The following is a 20,744-nucleotide window of genomic DNA, read 5'->3' on the forward strand; positions in this document are numbered from 1 at the left end:
ACATGCAAACACCTATTTTCCCTAATGAAACTGATAAACGGTTCAGATAATGGATGGATGGATGGAAGTGTCCCCTGAGAACAAGACTGGCAGATGAAAACTTGCAGAGTTGTTACAGATATTAACCAGTAGGTGTCAGAAAAGCACTACGTATCTCCCACTGACAAAGACGTCGGTGTAAGTGTACCAAACCGATCTGAGCAAGTCTATGAATAAGTTCATGTTATAAAGGTATGGACTCTGAACTTTTGTAGCCGTTGGTTGGAGGTGACTGTGAAATTGGCCCTTGTTAAAAATAAGTTGCGCGCCCCTGCCTTAATTATACTGACTTGACTTTTAGGCGTTTTCTCCTCTCCTGCCACTAGGGGTCCCCATTTACCAACCATTTAACAAGTATGGAGGCAGGACATGATACTGTAGCAGATTCTTACGAAAACTTCACTTTGTATTTTAGGTCTATTTTGTTCTGAGCAGTATTTAGTATAGTTAGTGCACTTAAAATGGCGACTCAAAGCATTCCTCATGTCATGCAGTAGTAGTCCATTTAGGAAGGGTCTGTCCTTACAATTACAGCTTCTCAAAGTGAACTACATGGCTTTCATGCAATGGCTGGATTTATTTTTATTCCTTTGACTCCAGATACTCAAAACAAAAATAGATAAACTTATTTAACCCAAAAAGGTGCCTGGTGGGTGTTCAGAATTGTAGGGCTTCTAAATTCTTGAACCAAATTACCCATTCATGTATGACCCCTACAGTTGAGCAGTTATTCACTTCAAGATTACATGTTTTGTTGATAGTCCTGTATTCTACATTGTGCTATCCAACCAAATAATGCCAGAGGAAATAGTCTGCTAAACATATCAGAAGAAGACAATGCTTTCTACATTTTTATTGCAATGATAAGATACAGATACATTTCCAGACATCCAATTCTTTAAATTATACTCCAATATTGCATGGGACAGTCTTAAGGATGATACCGATTGGAACGTGGACGACTGGGCGGTCGAAAGTTTTTTTTTTGACCAGTTTAAAACATGATGGATGTTTGCAGTTTCACTTTTTTCTTCCAGAAATGTGCAATGAGAAGCAGCAGCATAGAGTAATACTACAATATACATGACCGATACTGTGTGACACTCAATAATAATTGGGAGATTTTTTTTTTCCTTTTTGAAAATAATTCTGCCAATATTCAGAGTACAGCTACTGGCACTGGCAACTCTCTCGAGAAGACAATGGGACAAGATGAAAAAAAAATACAATGAACAAACAAAAAACAGAATGACAACATAAAGTGTGTTTTTTTTTAAAAGTCCAAGAGTTACAAGGGTCCGTGAGAGACGAAACAACAAACAAGGCTAAAGTTTTCCAAAATGGCTAAGATCAGCAAGCTCTGTCCAGATAGGGAAACACAGGTGGGCAGTTTAGACATCTTTCAATTTGCTTTATTTCAACTTCTTTTATAGACAAAAATAATGGGCAAAATTTGTACAGTGAACCACGTGGAATATATATTTATATATATAACAATCTGCAAGTCAATACTCGCTTTCACAAACAAAATTAAGCCACTACAGCTTGACAGATTCTTTCATGGGAACCTGTAGGACATAATCGATGTTATACGAGCCACAACTTTCCCAATCTCCAGTTAATGATCCACTGGTAGAGACATACACACACACGTGGCAGTGCTGTACAGTACCCGGCCACACGATAAACCCAGTTATCATTCACACAGTCAACATCATTACGGTGCAAAATGTAAAAAATATATTTGATGTTGTAATAATCTGATATTCTCCCATTGTTTTCTTACCCCAAATGTTAAATTATAATGAGTACACGCTTGACACAGACAACTGATGATCAGACAGGAAAAATAAAAAAATTCAAAAATAAGCCTTACAATAAACAGAAGGGGAAAAAAATATCTATACTTCTTTTCAGAGAGACACTGTTCAAGCTGAACAAGCTGTTCCACAATTTGTTGGACTGTTATTTATGTATGTGTATATATATATATTTAAACAACTCTGCCCAGAAAATAACGTGAACGCAATAAGGGACAGCAATGGACCACAGGCCCCGACAAGTGGCCCACTGCGCCTCGGAGAATTCAGATGGATGTCCAGTCAGTGGGCCAACAACCAGAATTTAGACAAAGGTGATGAGATGATGCAAGTTTATGGTCGACTAGATTCAATATGCGAGCCCCTCCTTTTAAACCGTAAAAACTTGTGCTACGAGACGGGACAGTTCTGCTCGCTCCGGATTGCTTCACGATTGCTTCAGTCTAGTGGGCGCAACCCTTGAATGGCTTTGCCGAGACCAAAAGATTTAGCAAGACACTGTGACGACCCTGTGCTGTGCTTGTTTGTTTTTTTTCCCCTTCAGATGTGTGAAAGGTGAAGAATTTGACACTACAGTTGCAATATGAATGAACAAATGTACCAAAATGCCATGCTCACACTTACTCAGTAGAAAATCAGCATGCATGATAATATCATTGTATGTTGTGTTTGGCACTAGTTTGTTTCACTGCGTATCCCCCCCCCCGTCTTGTTCGTAAATAGAAACTTGAATGGGTGAAGGGCTTATCTTCCTGCTTCGACCATACAGCAATGCTGCGCTCGTCTTCCCTTCCAAGGAAAAGAAATCAAATCAGCTTTGTCTCAAATGCTCCACTTTTACTCTCCAACATGAGTCCCACTGTGGTGAACATCAACTAAAAGCACATTTTAGACTGTGTGTGGAGAATTGCAACGTGATCATCATCAGCAATACAAAACCCATTACTTCTCAGTGATTGAATTCTCATTTTCTCATCTTTTAGTATCTCATACAACCGCTGCTCAAAAGCTCTATCCGGTCGACCTATTGTGGATCTTCGAATCCAAACGGTAAACTATGGAATTTGGTCCACGGGATCAGCTCAGTTTTTCATGGCCAACATGGACACGCTGGTTGGTTGGTCAGTTAAGTGCTGCCTGAGAAAGCCGTCAGACTAAATGGCATTGAATGGGGGGGGGGGGGGCTGGCACATTGGGCACAATGCCACCCAAAGGATCAAGAGGGCAGATTTTACTAGTTAAATGAGCTGTGGTTATGTGGCTCGATGTCGCCACCTCCATTCCTACCTTGATTGTATCAATTATAAGAGGGCAACCGAGTTGAAGACATGGGGGGCTGAAGGGAAATCAGATGCCAGCATATGTTCTCTAGCAAATCTAGCAGAACTGTATTCCTTCCTTCATATCGAAGGATGGTGATTTAGGGACTTGGTCTTTCGTTAAAAAAACAAAAACAAAACAGCAACAACAGAAAACAAAGAAATGAGTAACATACAAAGGAAACAAAAAGATGGACAACAAAGATAAACCATGAGTCATTTTGAATGTACGTGCTTGGGTGAGCTAAATCATGACGTGACCAAATCAGACGGAAAAAAAAACTTCCTCAGGCAAGCATTTCTGGTGGCAGTTTTCACTTTTTTATGAATTACAGAGGTAAACAGGGGGGCTAAGGGGCTCAGGTTAGATCCACCGTAAGGCCTTTTTTTTTTTTTTTGCTTTGTTATGAAACCTAGTTCCATTGTCCTCTCCGTGCTGTGTCTATCCCGGTTCTGGTCTATCAGCTTAGTTAAGTGGAAGATCTCAACAGACAAGGAGAGATGGGAGCCTTCCCCTCATGGCCTCGGCAAGGTCAGAGGGGACTGGAGTACCAGTGTGCCTGACGGCACACGAGGAAGAGTGGAACGTAGACAGAGCGAGAGAGAGAGAGAAAGAGAGAGAGGGAGAGAGACAGAGAGAGATTGGGTGGAGAAAGTTTATGTTTCAACAGCCTGAGGCTTAGTCTTGTGGCCTTCCTCTTCTTTGCTCGGCTCCGTCTCAGCCTCTTCTTCTTCCTCCTCCTCCTCTTCTTCCTCTGTATGCTGTTCCAGCTCTTCTCTGGTGATCATCTCGAAATCATTGCCATTGCTGTGTTGCGAGCCTTCGTCCTCCCTGCGGTCGCTGTCCGAATCCGAGTGTCGCTCTGCCCCCTCCCCCTCATTGGCCTCCCTGGTCTCCTCTGGCTCTGCCTCTTTGCTCTCCTCTTCTTCCTCCTCCTCTTCCTCATCCGCTTCCTTCTTTTCGTTGTCCGACTTCTCATCACTGTCTGACTTCTGGGCCTTGGCGGAGGCGCTGCCCTCCCCGGCTTTGTCCTCTGCCTTGTCCGAGCTCTTCTTGGAGGTGCGCGGGCCCTTGTACTCATGGGTGTAGAGGGGCCGGAATGAATCGATGAAGCCCACGTCAGCTGTCAGGTTGGGCAGAAACCAGAAGTGGTGGCGTCCGCCTGTCACCAGCCAGATGATCAGGAAGAGGATGCAGCGCGCTGGAAAGGGAAACAGGTAACAACCAACGGATCAGTTGTAAACCACAGAATTTGGCACTTTTTTTTTTAAACTTATGACCACCAAGACCTTCACTTTTGTCAAGTACTTCATTTCTTGAATGGATTTGAAGGAACTATAATAAACTTTCAATGAACTATAATTTAAAAAAAAGCCTTCATCATAGCAAAAGAAAATTATTCACAAGAAGGAAAATCACTCTACATGCAGAGACAGCAGACCCGTAACTGCGTAAAACATGTAGTGATTTGCGGACCAAGACTAGTAAAAAAAAAAAAATTGTTCCATTCATTTAGTTTCCAACCTTTCAATATTTAGAAATAATCACGTTGGCTTTTCATGTTCCAAGACTTTCCACAGCCGCACATGAACACCAAGGCTTTCAATTTTCACCAGTGAAGACAGTCCATGCCCACTGTAACTAGGTTCATATTCCATCAGGGCCTTTTCTCAGCCTCTTAACTTTCCAACAAGCTTAATGAACATCACACTAAAAAAGTAAGTAGACAGCCCATTAGTTTGAAAAAAAAAAAAAAACCAACCCCAAAACAAAACCAAGACAGTAATAGGTTAGATATCTTGTGTAGGTGCGGTGGATCAGCTTTTGATGACAACTTACCGACGGCTAGTAGCAGTATACTGGCCACAAAGCAGCCTGCTGCAACACTTAGGTAATACACCCCTACACGCATCTCAGCTGGCCACAAGGGGAAAAGCGTGGCTGCGATGACTGCAATAACTGAAAAAATGCAACAACAAACAACACACACATATGGATCCGATTTGAGTTGAAAGAGGGGGAATCAATGGTTAAGTATTACATACCAAAAAACCCCTGCAGCTTAGCGGTTTTTTTTCCCAGTAGAGGGCCATTTATCCCAAGCTTTGGTGTTACCCTTTCACTCACCAAGGATCAGTCCCATAGCGAAAGTTTTGAAATGGACCGGGTCGTAAATCCAAACGTAGACCTAGAGGGAGGGAGGGAAGGGACACATTTTCAATAAACTTAAGTTTATTCATAAATAATCATATTTACGAAGGCATCCATCAAGGGCGACACTGTTGCCATCAGCTCTTAGCCGAGGCCCTTTGTTGCCATCTACAGCCCACTCACCTCGTTTCCGTCCAGGAAGAGCTGGTCCTCGTGGGGCTCCAGTTTAAATTTCTTCTTCACCTCCTTCTTCTTCTTGGGAGTTCCAGGGCTGTCATCCTGTAACAATAATAATGGAAGAGAGGGGAAAAAAAAAACAAGTGTTAGAAAAACTGTTTCAATTTGAATTAAAACAGTAGGATTGGCAGGGTGGCCTAATGGAAAGAAACATTGTCCTGGAACTAAAAACATCCTTGCAGCGGTCTGATATTGTGTTAAGGTGACCTTATGCGCGACACCAATGCCCCCCACCTGATCACCCGTCATTACGCCGCTCTGGATAAGATCATCAGCTGGAAAGCGTTTGACTTTTTACACAAGTAATCCGTTAATCATCACAAAAGTAACGTTGGCACGTCATCAGTCACTAATGGCAGTAATGCATCACAACACAACTCGCCTGTGCTCTTGTGTGTTAATTTTTTTGTTTTCTAAAACCAAAAAGTCAGAGAGAATAAACCTTTCACACACTCCTGACCCATGCCTGTCTGGATCTGTAACTGGATCCTGAAATTTAAATGGGGTTGGGTCAAAAGTGGGGATTCTTTTACTTCATTGATAATAGTCACATTATTATTTTATCACATTATCACATGTGATTTGTTACTGGAAGAAAAAAATAACACTTATTAGCTATTCTATGATATTAAAACACTTGACCACACCGCACTGAAAAACAAAAACATTTATGCGCACAACTCTTAGTAATCTCAAAATCTTTGTTGCTGATTTCGTCACCGTCTTTAGTGTGATATTGTGCCATGTGTATGTAAGAGGCCAGGGAGGTGATAAGACTATCTCGTCAGGACAGCCACAATCTACAGCAGTGAGCTTTCAGCAAAAAAGGAGGTGACCGACATCGGCCGCTGAGGATAACAACATACGCTCTTCTCCTTCTTTGCGTCGAGTGCCTCCGAGTCTTTCTTCTTATCTTTCTCCTTCTTCCCCCTTTTCTCGTCCTCTTTGCTGCTGTCACCCTTGGCCTTCTCCCTCTCCTTCTCCTTTTCTTTCTTGGCTTCCTTCTCTGGCTTCTCCGGCTTCTCTGGCTTCTCTGGCTTCTCTGGCTTCTTCTTCATTACCTTGAGAGCGCGGTGGAAGAACTGCTTCTTTAGGAGTCTGCAGTGGGAGAGAGAGAAAGATGGGGGGAGGGCAGGTGGTGACCGCCGGTTATAAACACCGATTAATCGTCTCTTTCCAATGGACGTTACTTCAACGCAAACTAAAAAAACGCTTTTCGTAAACAATGGGAAGGATTTCACTATGGAATCCCGTTAACGCCATTTTGAAAACTAAACGAAACCTCAGTGCCAGAAACTCAAATCCATAAATCACTAATAAATACATCTTTCATAACAGGATTTCTCGATCAAATGTCTTAGAAGTGGTTAATAAAATCAGTCATTTTTTTGTTGTAAACAAAACACACCATTGCAGTGTCCAATGTTGAGAATTTTTTCCATTTACCTGGGAGGCCTGTAGGTCAGCGTCCTGCTTGCCCCTTGAATATTTTCAGTGGCCCAACATGCAAAAATAAATTCACTGGTAATTCTCTCCATCCATGCGAACATGATGAGGGGCTGTCTGCTACCCACCAAGCCACCATACAGGCAAGATGGTGCTGGCCCTTGTCGTGAACCTGAAATGCTTGCTTACAGTGGTTATCTCTGTGCCTTGTAAAACTGCGCTATCTTTGTGCCTTGTAAAAATTAGTCTGCTCGGTCAACTTATCATTTTCCACCCACTGAAACTCCTGTCTCCACAATGTAATAAACAGCCTTTTCCTTTTTGCTTTCCAACTTGAAGTAACCACCGCCATTGCCTCTGTCTCTCCTACACGCAAGCACGCACATGTACACACAGGCATCTTTTCTGCATGGAGGTGACTTGCAAACTGATTAGTCAGTAATGAATGGTGTGCAAGTAACAAAGTAGCAAAACTGATTTTCATCATTGGGTGAAAATGTGTAGCACTGGTTTGGTTGGGCCAGCAACTAATGAATCAACTGGCCCAATTCATTATCTGACTGGCCCCGGGCCATCGAGCTGTCTTTCCTCCCCAATTGTATCCGGCCAATTACCCCACTCTTCTGAGCCATCGCGGTTGCTGCTCCACCCCCTCTGTCAATCCGGGGAGGGCTGCAGACTACCACATGCCTCCTCCGACACATGTGGAGTTGCCAGCCGCTTCTTTTCACCTGACAGTGAGGAGTTTCACCTGGGGGAATAGCGTGATCCTCCGCGTGGGAGGATCACGCTATTCCCCCAGGTCCCCCCCCCCCCTGAAAAGGCACCCCGACCGACCAGAGGAGGTGCTAGTGCAGCGACCAGGACACATACCCACATCTAGCTTCCCACCCACTGATGCGGCCATTTGTGTCTGTAGGGACGCCCAACCAAGCCGAAGGTAACACGGGGTTTCTAACAGGCGATCCCCGTGTTTGTAGGCAACGGAATAGGCTGCTACACTACCCGGATGCCCTGACCCGTCCTTTTTGTTAGACACTGCACTATTTCTTTTTTTTTTTCTTAACAGTAGGTGTTAAATTTATGGATCTTTCAGTTGGGAATGAAACCATATGACAAATGGTATGATAAATGATAACCTGTTTGAAACACCAGAGGACTGATGGAGGGCGAGTGGTGGCTCACCTGTTGCAGTAATCAACCACAGACTCTCTGGTGGTGAAGACGGTCTCCTCTCCCTTCTTGGCCTTGGCCCACTTGGAGTCCAGCAGACAGTCCACTGCCTTGGAGGCTAGGGAGGGGAAACAAAGATACATAGTGAGGCAGAGCGAGTAGTCATCTAAGCTTTATTTTACGTAGCACCTAAACACATAAAACTAGTTTCAAGTGCTCCACAAAGCAAAGAAAAACAAAGACACCATGAAGAACATAAAGAAATAAATGTTTCTGCTTGCAGTTTGTACAATCAGGATATGATATCGCAACAAAATGCCATTATCACACTAATTTATCTACTCTTTAATCAGCTGAAAATGTTAAATCCCATCTCTGCCTCTGCTGCAGCGCAGAAACACTTAAGAAACATCAACGCTATAATGTTTGATTTGGCTTGTCACAAATGATTACATTATACACCATGCCAGCTACATAATGACTTCAGTTTCTGGTTTTGAACTGGTCAGTTGACTGGATGGTGCATACTCATCATGCTGCCAGGAAGCAACCATGGCATGGACTGGCAGCCATGTCAGTACCTTTGCACATAAATAAAGTGTTGTGCCAGCCCACGCCTAAAACAGAGTAGAATAACAGCCATGGACATAGAAAAATGTTGCTGCCCACAGGCTACACAAGCACCTTTAAAGCAATACTGACATCAAAATCAGAAAATTCTTATTGACAGGCTATGTTCCGAGTTGGAATGTGACCACAGAGAAATTCAGTGGCCAAAACAGCGCGTCTGCGGCCACTCGAGAGAGATCTGTGATTGACTGTAGATGGTGTCCAATGTCAAATTGTGCCGGTGTATATGTAGACACCAGTCAATTTGCATGTAGGGTGTGTCCGTAGCAAGATGCTTTAAAACCACAGAGAAGCCGTTCTTTCACTCCCTCCTGCTAGCTACTTGGCTCGAGTTTGTGCTATGTTGTTGAGACTTTATTATCGATCTTGCTATGACGTATTGCTACCTACCTACCTACCTACCTACCTACCTACCTACCTACCTACCTACCTACCTACCTACCTACCTACCTACCTACCTACCTACCTACCTACCTACCTACCTACCTACCTACCTACCTACCTACCTACCTATCTAGCTATCTAGCTATCTATCTATCAATGTTATTTGTATCAGTGAATCCTCCTCCTCAAAATTGTACTCCTCGCAGAGGATCTCCCTCTCGCTCTCCAACATTTTTTGTAAATAACAAGTGACGAGCGGTACCGAGCCTCACCCACCCAGGAAGATGGTAGCCAATAGCCAAAAATGTGTTCAGAAAGGGCATGTCAGTGTCTCTTTAAGGTCACATCATGAGTTTTACAAGAGATAACTTTGAGGACAAATACCCTGTACCCCCAGCCATTCGCAATGCCACAGTACTTGGTAAATGGCATTTACAGAATAAGATGACAAACAGGTTCCTGTGGGGCTCAAGTACAGGTTAAATGTAAACATTAAGTCTGAGGATTAAGTTTGCAGTTGCAAAAGTCAGAGAAACGTTTTTTTTTGATACATTTTTTAACAATTTTCAAAATGAAACCCACACACTGATTTGCTCCTTCTTCACCACTGACTAACAAAAACATAATGCATCACGGATCTTCCATCAGGAAAACATCTACCTGCATGTCTACATATTCTGGCCCCCGTAATTGATGGATTGATAACTAATAGTGCACAGATTCGAACAATCTTGTGTGTGCAAACACTGACCGATGAAATAGTCCACTCGGTGGCTCATCATGTTGGTGGACTTGGTGGGGCAGTTGAAACGGAGGTACTTGGCCACCGCCCTCTCCTCCTTGGTGGGCTCACTCACCTCCTGCAGGGGTGGGCAGACACATGAATGTTAAGCATGCACGCAAGCAAGCACAGTGGTACAAACAGTTGTAGGTATACACAAAAACACACACCACCACCAGTCTAGCTAGCAAAGTGAGGTCTTGCTCAGGTAGGTGGGGAGGGGTGGGGTGTTAAGTTGCAACCTCCTGTGGACAAGCAGGTTACCTAGTAGTTTAAAAAAAATGCGCATGTGTTGAGTGAGATCTTTGCGACCTAATGGCATGCTTACACGACGACTTGCAGTAAAAACCATTTCACTGCATGCACTCGGGTAGTAGGCTGCAACACTTACATTTAGAAAACCAAAGGTCATGCTCTTCTTTGACATATCTAGATGCAACACTTTAGGACAAGTATTGTTTAGAACAGAAGCTGGAAAAAAACATTGCCCATAAAAATTTGAGGATCTCTCAAGTTCTGAATACAATCATCCAGCTTTTACCATTCCTCAAAAGTGAAATCATTTCACCCCCCACTGACAAAACCATCGCCCCTCCCACACACATGCACACACTTAACAAGGCAGCCAAATTCTCTGCTACCCTGTTCTGAGTTATCACAACATCTGCACTTCTTGCCAGCCAGAGGTGACAAACCAGCATGCCAGTACAGTGGGAAATGAGAGCATCAGCACAATGAGACCCCACGCTGCTGCCTCTCTGGCCAAGTGGCGCCAGCAATGTGAGGAAGACGGGGCCCACAAATGACCTTTTGTTTAAAGCAGCGGGTATCAGTCATGCTACACAGCTACGAGACCGCCTTTGCAGAAAGCCCCATGTCTATATCTATGTGATTTACCTGGGCTGATCACACTAGGATTAACTTGGCTCTTCTCACTCTGTAAGATAAGTACCAGGCCAAAACCAGCAGCCACCCAAGGGCCCATTGTGCTCAAATAGTGGGCTCAACTTCTTGGATCTTGGCAGAGGCCCCAGTCTGTGAGGCACACTGGGCTAATACAGCATAGCAGAGGCAACAGGTTGGCCCATTTAATATACATTATTCACACGACAGTCCCACCAAGGAGAGACGGTCACTATCAAAAACAGTTAAATGAACATAAGAACTCAATTCAACCCTTCTGCAGCAGCAAATGCTAGCTCCTTCATAACGAACAGGGAACCTGTCAAGAAAAGAGCCAACTGTTGCATAATGTAAATAAATGTTCTTGTGAACATGTAGAACCATCAAGGAGACAAGTTTCTACACCTGTTGTAGTAGCACCATAAATGAGATAGGAGTCTATGCCATTACGCAACTGAATTACCATCTAACTACCTAGATACAGACAAGAGAACTATAGGACAATGTTGTGAGGCACAATAAACAGTGACGTGACCTATATAAATATACTCTGCAATATGCTTGTTAAGGGTTTTTTTATAAATAAAGAAGCATTCTGCTTTGCATTGCTTTCTGCCTTTTTTAATTGCCTTCTTTGCAGGGCTGCCCAGACAACCAAAAAGGATAACTGCAATCATACCATAACAACACCAAAGAAAACCCAACCCCAGCACTGCTTAGGCCTGTATTCAGATAATGTTTTTTCAGTAAACACATCCCTTCCTTTGCATCAGTTCCTACCGTAATATATACATGACTACGTTCTGCTAGACACAATAGTCAAAACGAGTTTAACTGTCAGCATTCCTTTCAAGGCAAATTAGAAGTCATTAAATCATGGTTAAGTTCCAGTGAGCAGACACATGCACAGGTAGGGTTCAAGTAGGAGTTACGCTCCTGCCCCTTTGCTCTGTCAGTCATAAATGTTTGAATCCAGTTTTGAAAAATAACATTCATGATTCAATAAAAGGGTACAGACAAACAGCTTTATGGGATACTGATGATAGGCTGCTTGATTGAAAAAGGGAACTCACCTTTCAAAAAGTGATTGCAACCAAAACCAAATTTGTTAACATCACCTCAAATGACCAAAAGATGTGCTCAAGGTGCTCTACACCTGTTGCCAAAGCCAAAAAGTCCCCCCCCCTTTTTTTAAAACACAGGTATTGATGATGTGATGTTATGTCATTCCATATTAAGAGACAATTTAATGGATGCATGGACAGTGTGTCCTACTATATAGCTTGAGCTTCTTAGCAACACTACTTTTGTTAGGCTAGCTCTGCTGTCATGTTAGCTAATTTTGTCATTGCCCATGCCATGTCCAAGTTATAACAGATGACTGCAGCATGTCTGTTTTTTTGTTGCTTATTTTCAGGTCTGTTTTCTCAGCAACAGCTTAAAGTGATGTTCTCCCTCACCTTTTCACTCCCTCAGAAAGAACAATAGCCCGCCTGCCTTATCCAGTCCACAGACCCATCCTCAGTTGAAGACCCAGAAAGTTGCAGGTACCCTGTATAGCAAAATATCCCTGACAAATATTGCCAATGGCTGCACACAACATTTAGTATCACCGATTTTCCGCCAATTTAACATCACAAATGCTGTGTGTGTCTCCAGCCCTCAAAGACATTGCACATAGGAGATAAACAGTGAATCAACAAGTGGTGGCAATTTTGTCTTTCAAGTGATCAGACAATTTGTTATTTAATTTGGGATGGGTTCATGTTGATTCTTTTGAAATGTCTTCTGTACAATGTCACCCAATGTAATGAATGACACTTAAAGATAAAAAAAACCCATATAGCTAAAGGACATTTATCATTAATAGGGATGCACCAATACTGGCATCGGGCCAATACCAGGCTAAAATGGACCACCAGTATCAGAGATTTTACCCAAGACTAAAATCTGCTACCAAAAGCTATGACAACATGTCATATATAAAAGCAAAATGGCTTTATTTACTGCATTTTTTGGCACATGGGAGCCTGTATTTCTTTAATGGTGTAAAAGAAATTGAGTCAATTTCAATTATTTTGGCCACAAACCCCAAATTAATCATCCAAGTTGGCACTGTTCAGCAAAAGTAATGGATCGGCTTGGTAGCTACTTGGTATCAGTCAGTGCGTAAAGATTCCTACTCGGAATCGGTATTGGAGTGAAAAAGTGATATCAGTGCATCCCTAATCATTAAAACCAAAAGTATTAAAAGCCATACTAGATTATTTAAATTTTCAATTTTCTTTTCAATATTGGATGATTGACTGATTTACTGATTAATGGACTGCACTTTTCTTATGTTTCTATGAATGTTCTCGATCCAATACAAGAGATTATTATTGCTGCAGGACAATCAAGGCTTGTTATAACTGATCAGTGTCAGCTATATTAAACCCAATCAAATTCTGATCCTGTTACCCCTTTGCACTCCATCTGTGCCAGCTGTCATATAAGTATCATCACTGCCCCATTGGCCTCCATCAAGGTTTCATTATCCACAAATTGTAGCACTGAGGGGTACATTTTAAAAAGTAAACAACAAGCAGCTACAATGTCTGCAGTAGGGATCTATTCTAAATTGGGAGGTGAAAGCAGCCCAATGTCTGCAATGCCAGTGTTTTGCGAGGCGGTAGTAAACAAGCTACTTTCAACAGAACCAATTAGAAAGCGCACTTAAAAAGTAACCATTCTAAGGAGTACGAGTTCACATGTTACTCTTTGGAGTGTCCTTTATTTTTGGCCAGTGTTTTTACATTTGCTGTGATCCTATTTTTTCCCTTTAAGCAGAGCTATTAAATTGTCAAGCATATCTTAACTAAATTGGATTGTTTTGATCGACTTAAATATACTTGGGAGTGTTCACTGTGCAGCTGTATTATGCAGGAATCTAGAACTATCAGATTGGGAATTAATAATGGCAGATACACAATGATTCAGATTGGATCGGGGCAAAAAAAACTTGGATCAGGATATCATTAGTAAAGCCAAGGGTTTGTTTAATCCTGATCTTTTAATAGATGCTAACTATTGACTATTAAGGCTCATTATAATAACTTGTTTGTCAGTCAGTTTTAGCATGTGTGCCAGGTGGAGCTATATGTGTGTTTTTAACAAGACATCGGTGACCGTTCTGTAAACACTCCATGATGAAGAGGTGTTGCAGTCCTCTATATGTCATAGAAAAGCACATAGGAAAACGGTTAGTAGCAGCACACAAGTAGCCAGTTTTATTTCCAGATAGGACTTTGATGTGCCCTTTTAGATTCCCATATCTCTGCCTGTCTAAATGAAGTGCCCAGTCTTGTCAGTAAGTATTGGTAGGAATATGCAACTAACGGTATGACGTGATGAAATGTGTGACTTAAGTGTTTTAATTACTATTCGATAATAAGAGATTGACATTCATCAGAAATGTATGGCTTGATTACATACAGGTATAAGAGATTGACATTCATCAGAAATTTATGGCTTGATTACATACAGGTTAAACTTGAATGTATCAAAAGTTACACTTGGACAATACCATGTAACTCGGAGATCGTCTGTTGCCATGCCTAAAACAACTGCATCACTTAAACTGCGTGCACGGTGCAGATGCACGATGTATTAAATATAACATAGGGGGGGATTTTAGGTAAGGCTGGCAATGCAAATTAAGAACTGACGCAGGTTAGCAAGCTAACGTTTAGCAGCAGTTGAATTAGTTAGGTTGAAAATTGGTGTATCTGTAAGCTAACTAGGGAGACAGCTAATTATGTTGCTTGCAACGCTGGCAACATTGTTTATTCACCAGGATACCACTAATACTACAAGAGAGAATGGAAAATGGCTGCAAACGACTTTTCGAAATAAAATTACTGACATGTTTGGCCCGTCGAGCTAACGCTAGCTTGCGTTAGCTATCATCTGTACCATCTGTTAGCCTCTAACGGACACCCCTCAGACTAGCCGCCCTGACAAGGAAAGCTCATGTATCAATTTATAATGTCATGCATTATTTCATTCATGTTCGACGTGTTTGCACGGATGAGATTTACTTAAAAAAAAATGTTACCTGGATCCGCTTCTTGTGCCTCCTGCGCTCTGCCATGATCCTCCAACTCAGCTCGTCCAACGTGACCGCGCATGCGCAGTGCGGACAGTATCGTGATTTGCTGGACCCACTAATTAAATCGATCAAATTAAGGGCTTTAAAAATAATTCATTGCAGTAAACTTAACTCTAGTCACTTTTTAGTTTATAAAATTATGTAAGAGAGATGTAGAGAAATCTGCAACGTAGTTTTCAAACCAGCTGGAAGAAAAATGCTACAGGATGTTGTTTAGAAAAAGCCTTTATTTACATTCCACATGATGGCAACATTTGAAAATATTTAACATTTAAATATTTATCTTAAACCTTGGTCATGTTCAAATGGTGAAAAACAAAGCAGACATTATCGTCTTAAACGTAATACTCAAAAATATGTTAGTATTTGTTGATCAAACTGTACACGTGAACTATAGAAAAGAGAACAGCAGCTTAAAGGAACAGTTCACCCAAACGTGGCTTATAGCTACAAACTGGCAGACCATTTAAAACTGGAGTGTATTCACATATTTGGTGAGTTCGACTTGCAAATGCAAAATAAGTTCAATCAAAATTCCTTAGCTCACCACAGCTCAAAATACATGCCTGTTTTACTTAATTATTTGCAAAACTTACAAGTGTAAATAAACTACAAAATTCATGTAACATGTAAGAGTCATGTTAAGCTCTTATCTAATGTGGACCCTCGTATCGCTGGCCCAGGCAGAATTTCATAAGGACAAAAGCATTCTCAGTCAAAAAAAAAAGACTATACAAGAAAAGCCAGCAGTAGGGTAACAGCATTTCATCGGCAGATGTCCTGCTGCAAATACATGTTGATCCTGGTCTGGTCAACATCCATCCCCTCAAATCAGTGCTGCTCAGGCTGTCTCACTGCTGGCAGATGGAGGGGAGTTGTTTTCTGTCTCGTGTAGGTGCTCTGTGGATTTGAGGAGGTCTGCGTCTCTTGGACTTCCCAACATATCCTCGCTGTTGCAGTTGACGGGGGAACCAATCTCCGAGGAGCGGTCCCCAGGTTTTTCGGGGGTAGGCTGCAGGGCAGCAGTGGGGAGCGGCAGGTTCATCATATAGAACATACTGCCCATACGCCTGGAAACCTTTGGGAGAGAAAATAAAGTTGTGTCAAACATGACCTTTGCTTGTGTGTGTATAAACACAAGTCAGAGGCATCTATTGTGTAACTCTTACTGCCCCAGTGAGAGGTTTGAAGTGTTATGTTTGCTCAGCAAGTGAGTGTTGTTTTTTTTTCTATGTTACATCTGAGTTTCCTCACAGAGAGTAGAGTCTGAGTCCATCTGTGTTTCTATACCTGTGAGCGGATCTTGAGGACTGGCCCTAGCTTCAGTCCCAATGTGTCCAGGAGATGCTCTTCCGAGAGGAGGGGCAGTGTCTCCCCATCAATCATGTGGTCCTTGAACATCTGCAAGTTAGTGTAATCAATCACACTGTTAAATCCAAGTAGTGCTGGGCAGGGACCAGGTGCCTCATTTATCAGTCGTTCGTATGTACAAATTTTTACTTATACTGCCTTACTATGGAATTTTTTAGCCCTGAAATTTGTCTCAGAGCAGTGTAGAACCAGGGTAACCCTTGAATTTAGACACCAATTCGCCAACACTGATGCCTTTGCAAGCCTGAATGATTGCTCATTGCAAGAGGTAGACAATAGATGTTAGAAGGAAGGAATTACCTATAAGCATCAGGCTTTGAATCTGACCGTCAGACAATCACGAGAGCTCCATGAGTGTGTAAGAACGAATTTGTACGAACAAGCAATTGCTGAATGAGGCCCCCAGGACAAAACAACTGCAAGAGTATGACAGAAACAGAAAAGCTTCTTAGAGGATTATTGGTACAGACCTGAGCATATTCTGCGCAGGTGGGTATGCTGTTGATGAAGTTGTAGACGTCATCCACTGTCCACTTCCGTATGTCCTCAGATGCATCTTCCCCATTGAGAAAGAGATTGGCTGGGCCTGTGCAAAACAAAACATGAAATCACTCAAAATACATGCTATAAAACTAGTTTTGATGTTGAAATGCACTAGCTAAGTGACTGATGAGAGAATGACAGTCTCACAATCAGGTTTTTTTAAACGTACCTGATGGAAGGAGACCATTTCCTGGGACAGGGCACATGTAAGGCATGCCTGTGAGAGGTCCACCAGAGGCAGGATACATGAATTTGTCCTGAAAAGCAGAGCATTGGCTAGACATGTCTTTATCAGTGCTGCTGGTGTTGGTCACATCGGAGCAGCCATCCTGGCTGTTGACACAGGCTTTATGGAGGCTCTGCTCCCCCTCTTTGTAGTTCTTCCTGCTTCCTGTGTCAAGCTCAGAGTCCATTTTGGTTTGATGGTGTGTCTTGCCATTGGCAGCCTCCTCTCCCATGTCCCCCTTCACATCTGCCTCTTTCTCTTCCCCTGAAATGGCCCCCGGGCTCCGCTCAACACCTTTATCTTCCGTTTGGCCCTTCAAGCTGGGCACATGACTCTCTGTGCTCTTCTGACTAGCTGGTCTTCTGCCGGCCCTACGTCCTCTCTCTCTTTGGAGCGTGCTGATTGGTGGGTAGGGGCTGGCCGACATCAGTATGCTGTTGGAGTGCAATTCATCCAGGGTGGGGCGTTGGACAAAGACATCATGGCTGTCAGGCATCCGCTGGCGACCTCTGAACGCCATGGGGTTGGACTGGTACATCATGGGATTGTCTATTCCCATCAGCCCTTTCTGGTGGGCATTCTCCAACTCTTTCTGATGTAGGATGGCATTCATCTCCATTCTGAACAGGAACATACCAAATATATTTTTTAGATGTATATTTGTGTGTGATCAGCGATGATGACACCCTCATCACCAGTCATATAAACACTCGGTAAGGACTGAGAATGTACCAGGTATCACTATCACACAGATATTTAATTACATGCTGTGGTGTGTGTGTGTGTGTGTGTGTGTGTGTGTGTGTGTGTGTGTGTGTGTGTGTGTGTGCAGTCTCGTGAGTATTAGGAGTGTGTCTGATGTTCTGCTGGCAATACCTGGCTATATTCTGCTTGTGAATGAGTTCCTGTCGCCGGGCAACATTTTCTATGGGCTCCGAGGGCAAGAAACCATAGCCTGCAGGGAAAGAGGAAGGGGGTGGGTGGGTTGTCCTTCATATTCTCATTTCAAGAAACTAAAGATGGGTTAGGAATTCTGTCAGTAATGTGCGGATGTATTTGCATGCTCACCTGCTCCAGGAAAGCCTCTCCCAGGGAGGACACTGGCATGTGGGGGAAGGGGTGGGCCCAGGTGAGTTCCAAGATGCATCTGTCTTGCCTCAGAGGATACCATCTCATTAGGAGGGATAAGCTCCCTGTAGAGAGAAAAGCACAGAGGGTCAATCAAAAACACTTACCTTGGTATGTTTTCAACTAGCCATTGGATACTCGGACTGTTAAATAAATGCAGTGAGTAAGAATTGGCGCTCTTGACTCTTGACTATGTAGCGCTGGATGACGCCAGTTGGCGACATTCGAACTAAACTGCAGTTGCTTTGGATGAAAGCATCGGCTAAATGAAGTGTAAATGTGAAATTCAAGCCTCTAACAGGCTAAATATTAACTGTCTGTGTCTTGTTGTAGACATAATTTAGATATGACAATGAGATGTGGTACAAGACCATAATGTCACATGCCTCTTCTCAGTGTTTTTATTGAAAGGAGCAGACTGGAGTTTTTCTTTCATTTTATAGGCTGCCAAGTCTTCTCCTAGGGACATGTTAGGAACAATACACAGGAGTGTATGAAAGCTCCTGTTATTAGGTTGAACAGGGGACGTTGAGGCAGACCTCTCCATGAAGCGGGGCTCAAACTGGGCCGGGACGCCCTGTAATCTCTGCTGGCCCTGGGCTAGAATCTGTGGAGCCATGGCCATCTGGTTGCGCATCATCAACTCCTGCCTCTGTCTTAGCTCTGGGGGAGGAGAACATGAAACCACATAAGAAGACAATACATCACATAGACACTAATACAGCGGCGGTATCTTAAACATGATTTAACACTTTGGGTTTTTTTTTTTGATTCCCCCCATTTACCCACTCTTCTGAGCTGTCCTGGTCTATGCTCCACCCCCTCTGCCGATCCGGGGAGGGCTGCAGACACCACATGCCTCCTCCGATACAGCCGCTTCTTTTCACCTGACAGTGAGGAGTTTCGCCAGGGGAACGTAGCACGTGGGAGGCTCACGCTATTCCCCCCCAGTTCCCCCTCCCCCCCGAACAGGCGCCCCGACCAACCAGAGGAGGCACTAGTGCAGCAACCAGGACACATACCCACATCCGGCTTCCCACCGGCAGACATGGCCAATTGTGTCTGTAGGGACGCTTGACCAAGCCGGAGGTAACACGGGGATTCGAACCGGAGATCCCCGTGTTGGTGACCGCTACGCTACCCGGACGCCCTCAACACTTATTTTTATTGTTTCTCTCTGCCATTCTGTCAGTATATAATGTTGGATACCAAACACACTCTAATGTAATTGATAAGACTTACTGCCATTAAGCTAAATCAGTGCACCTATCAGACCCTGGTCAACTAGTATGAGCACACGTATCCAAGTTTTATTTTGTTTCATCCCAGATAAAAAAGTAAAACATGGGGGTGGTTTACTAGATGGCCAATTCAGACAGTGTTGGGTAAATTATAAAACCTGGAAAATTAAATCTAATTTAATGTCCAAAGCATTTGTAAATATGGCATAACCCAGGTCTGGTGCACTGCACTCACAAAGTATTTTGATACCCAGAATGCAAAGAAATAGTCTAAATGTGTTTGGTTATGATGAGTCATGCTGTTCCATCCTCGCGCTCACCTCCAGCAGACATGCTGTTGACCAGCCGATACCAGTGTTTCTCATCCAGTGCGCCCTGTTCTCCCAGTGCTGTCATCTTTCTCAGCTGTTCCCGTGGGGTCATGACACGACCTTTGACCTTCAGGCGTGAGCTGTGTGCGTTAAAAGGTAAATAATGGTCAGGCTATGTTATATCAATATGTGAAGTGTGTAATTATTACACTATGGTTACAGAGGAAATTTAAACCTAGGTCTGTGATGTAGTAACCCAAATATCTTCACGTTAGCCAAATACGTATGTCTCCCCAGGCAAAGGAAATAGATGGGGTTATGAATATTTATCCCCCCCCCTTTTTTTTTTCTTCCCAATATTGTATCCGGCCAATTACCCCACTCTTCTGAGCCATTCCGATCTCTGCTCCACCCCCTCTGCTGATCCGGGGAGGGCTGCAGACTACCCCATGCCAGCCGCTTCTTTTCACCTGACAGTGAGGAGTTTCGCCAGGGGGGACATAGCGCATGGGAGGATCACGCTACTCCCCCCAGTTCCCTGTCCTCCCTGAACAAGCGCCCCGACCGACCAGAGGAGGCGCTAGTGCAGCGACAAGGACACATACCCACATCGGGCTTCCTACCCGCAGACACGGCCAGTTGTGTCTGTAGGGACGCCCGACCAAGCCGGAGGCAACATGGAGATTCGAACAGGCGATCCCCATGTTGGAAGGCAACGGGGGGTTATGAATATTTAGTCAAAGGAATTCCAGCCCACCAGTACATTTTTCATTGTAAATTGGCTTGAGAATCAGGGCAGACTCCTGGCAGCCCTGTAAATATTTTGTAATATCTACTAACTACCACTAGGGTGAGACACCAACACATGAATGGAAGCATTTCTGTTTTCG

General features: G+C 43.3%; 2 protein-coding genes across 2 annotated transcripts; both read right to left on the minus strand.

Moving 5' to 3' along the window:
- Window positions 1–877: 877 nt before the first annotated feature.
- sec62 (SEC62 homolog, preprotein translocation factor) lies at window positions 878–15,036 on the minus strand. The gene is made up of 8 exons (XM_056293031.1): window positions 14,981–15,036; window positions 9,952–10,060; window positions 8,199–8,304; window positions 6,434–6,665; window positions 5,514–5,609; window positions 5,307–5,367; window positions 5,019–5,138; window positions 878–4,380 (listed from the first exon to the last, which is right to left on the minus strand). The coding sequence occupies exons 1-8, from the start codon at window positions 15,014–15,016 to the stop codon at window positions 3,836–3,838; spliced, it is 1,305 nt and encodes a 434-aa protein (XP_056149006.1). The 5' UTR covers window positions 15,017–15,036; the 3' UTR covers window positions 878–3,835.
- Window positions 15,037–15,875: 839 nt separating this feature from the next.
- On the minus strand, window positions 15,876–19,966 carry samd7 (sterile alpha motif domain containing 7). Its single transcript, XM_056293718.1, has 8 exons — window positions 19,864–19,966; window positions 18,842–18,965; window positions 18,243–18,367; window positions 18,051–18,129; window positions 17,118–17,794; window positions 16,876–16,991; window positions 16,325–16,435; window positions 15,876–16,112 (listed from the first exon to the last, which is right to left on the minus strand). The coding sequence occupies exons 1-8, from the start codon at window positions 19,964–19,966 to the stop codon at window positions 15,876–15,878; spliced, it is 1,572 nt and encodes a 523-aa protein (XP_056149693.1).
- Window positions 19,967–20,744: the final 778 nt, after the last annotated feature.

Source organism: Lampris incognitus, chromosome 14, assembly GCF_029633865.1.
Source record: "Lampris incognitus isolate fLamInc1 chromosome 14, fLamInc1.hap2, whole genome shotgun sequence".
NCBI lineage: Eukaryota > Metazoa > Chordata > Actinopteri > Lampriformes > Lampridae > Lampris > Lampris incognitus.

Bases quoted from the DNA above. Each gene is read 5' to 3' on its own strand.
- sec62 (XM_056293031.1), bottom strand. From the start codon at position 15,016: ATGGCAGAGCGCAGGAGGCACAAGAAGCGGATCCAG. The intron at 10,061-14,980 runs GTAACATTTTTT...CCACCCCTGCAG, and splicing joins GGCACAAGAAGCGGATCCAG to GAGGTGAGTGAGCCCACCAA. The intron at 5,610-6,433 runs GTATGTTGTTAT...TTATTGTTACAG, and splicing joins ACGCAAAGAAGGAGAAGAGC to GATGACAGCCCTGGAACTCC.
- samd7 (XM_056293718.1), bottom strand. From the start codon at position 19,966: ATGACCCCACGGGAACAGCTGAGAAAGATGACAGCACTGGGAGAACAG. The intron at 18,966-19,863 runs GTGAGCGCGAGG...CTCCTCCCCCAG, and splicing joins CAACAGCATGTCTGCTGGAG to AGCTAAGACAGAGGCAGGAG. The intron at 16,436-16,875 runs GTCTGTACCAAT...ACTAACTTGCAG, and splicing joins CCTGCGCAGAATATGCTCAG to ATGTTCAAGGACCACATGAT.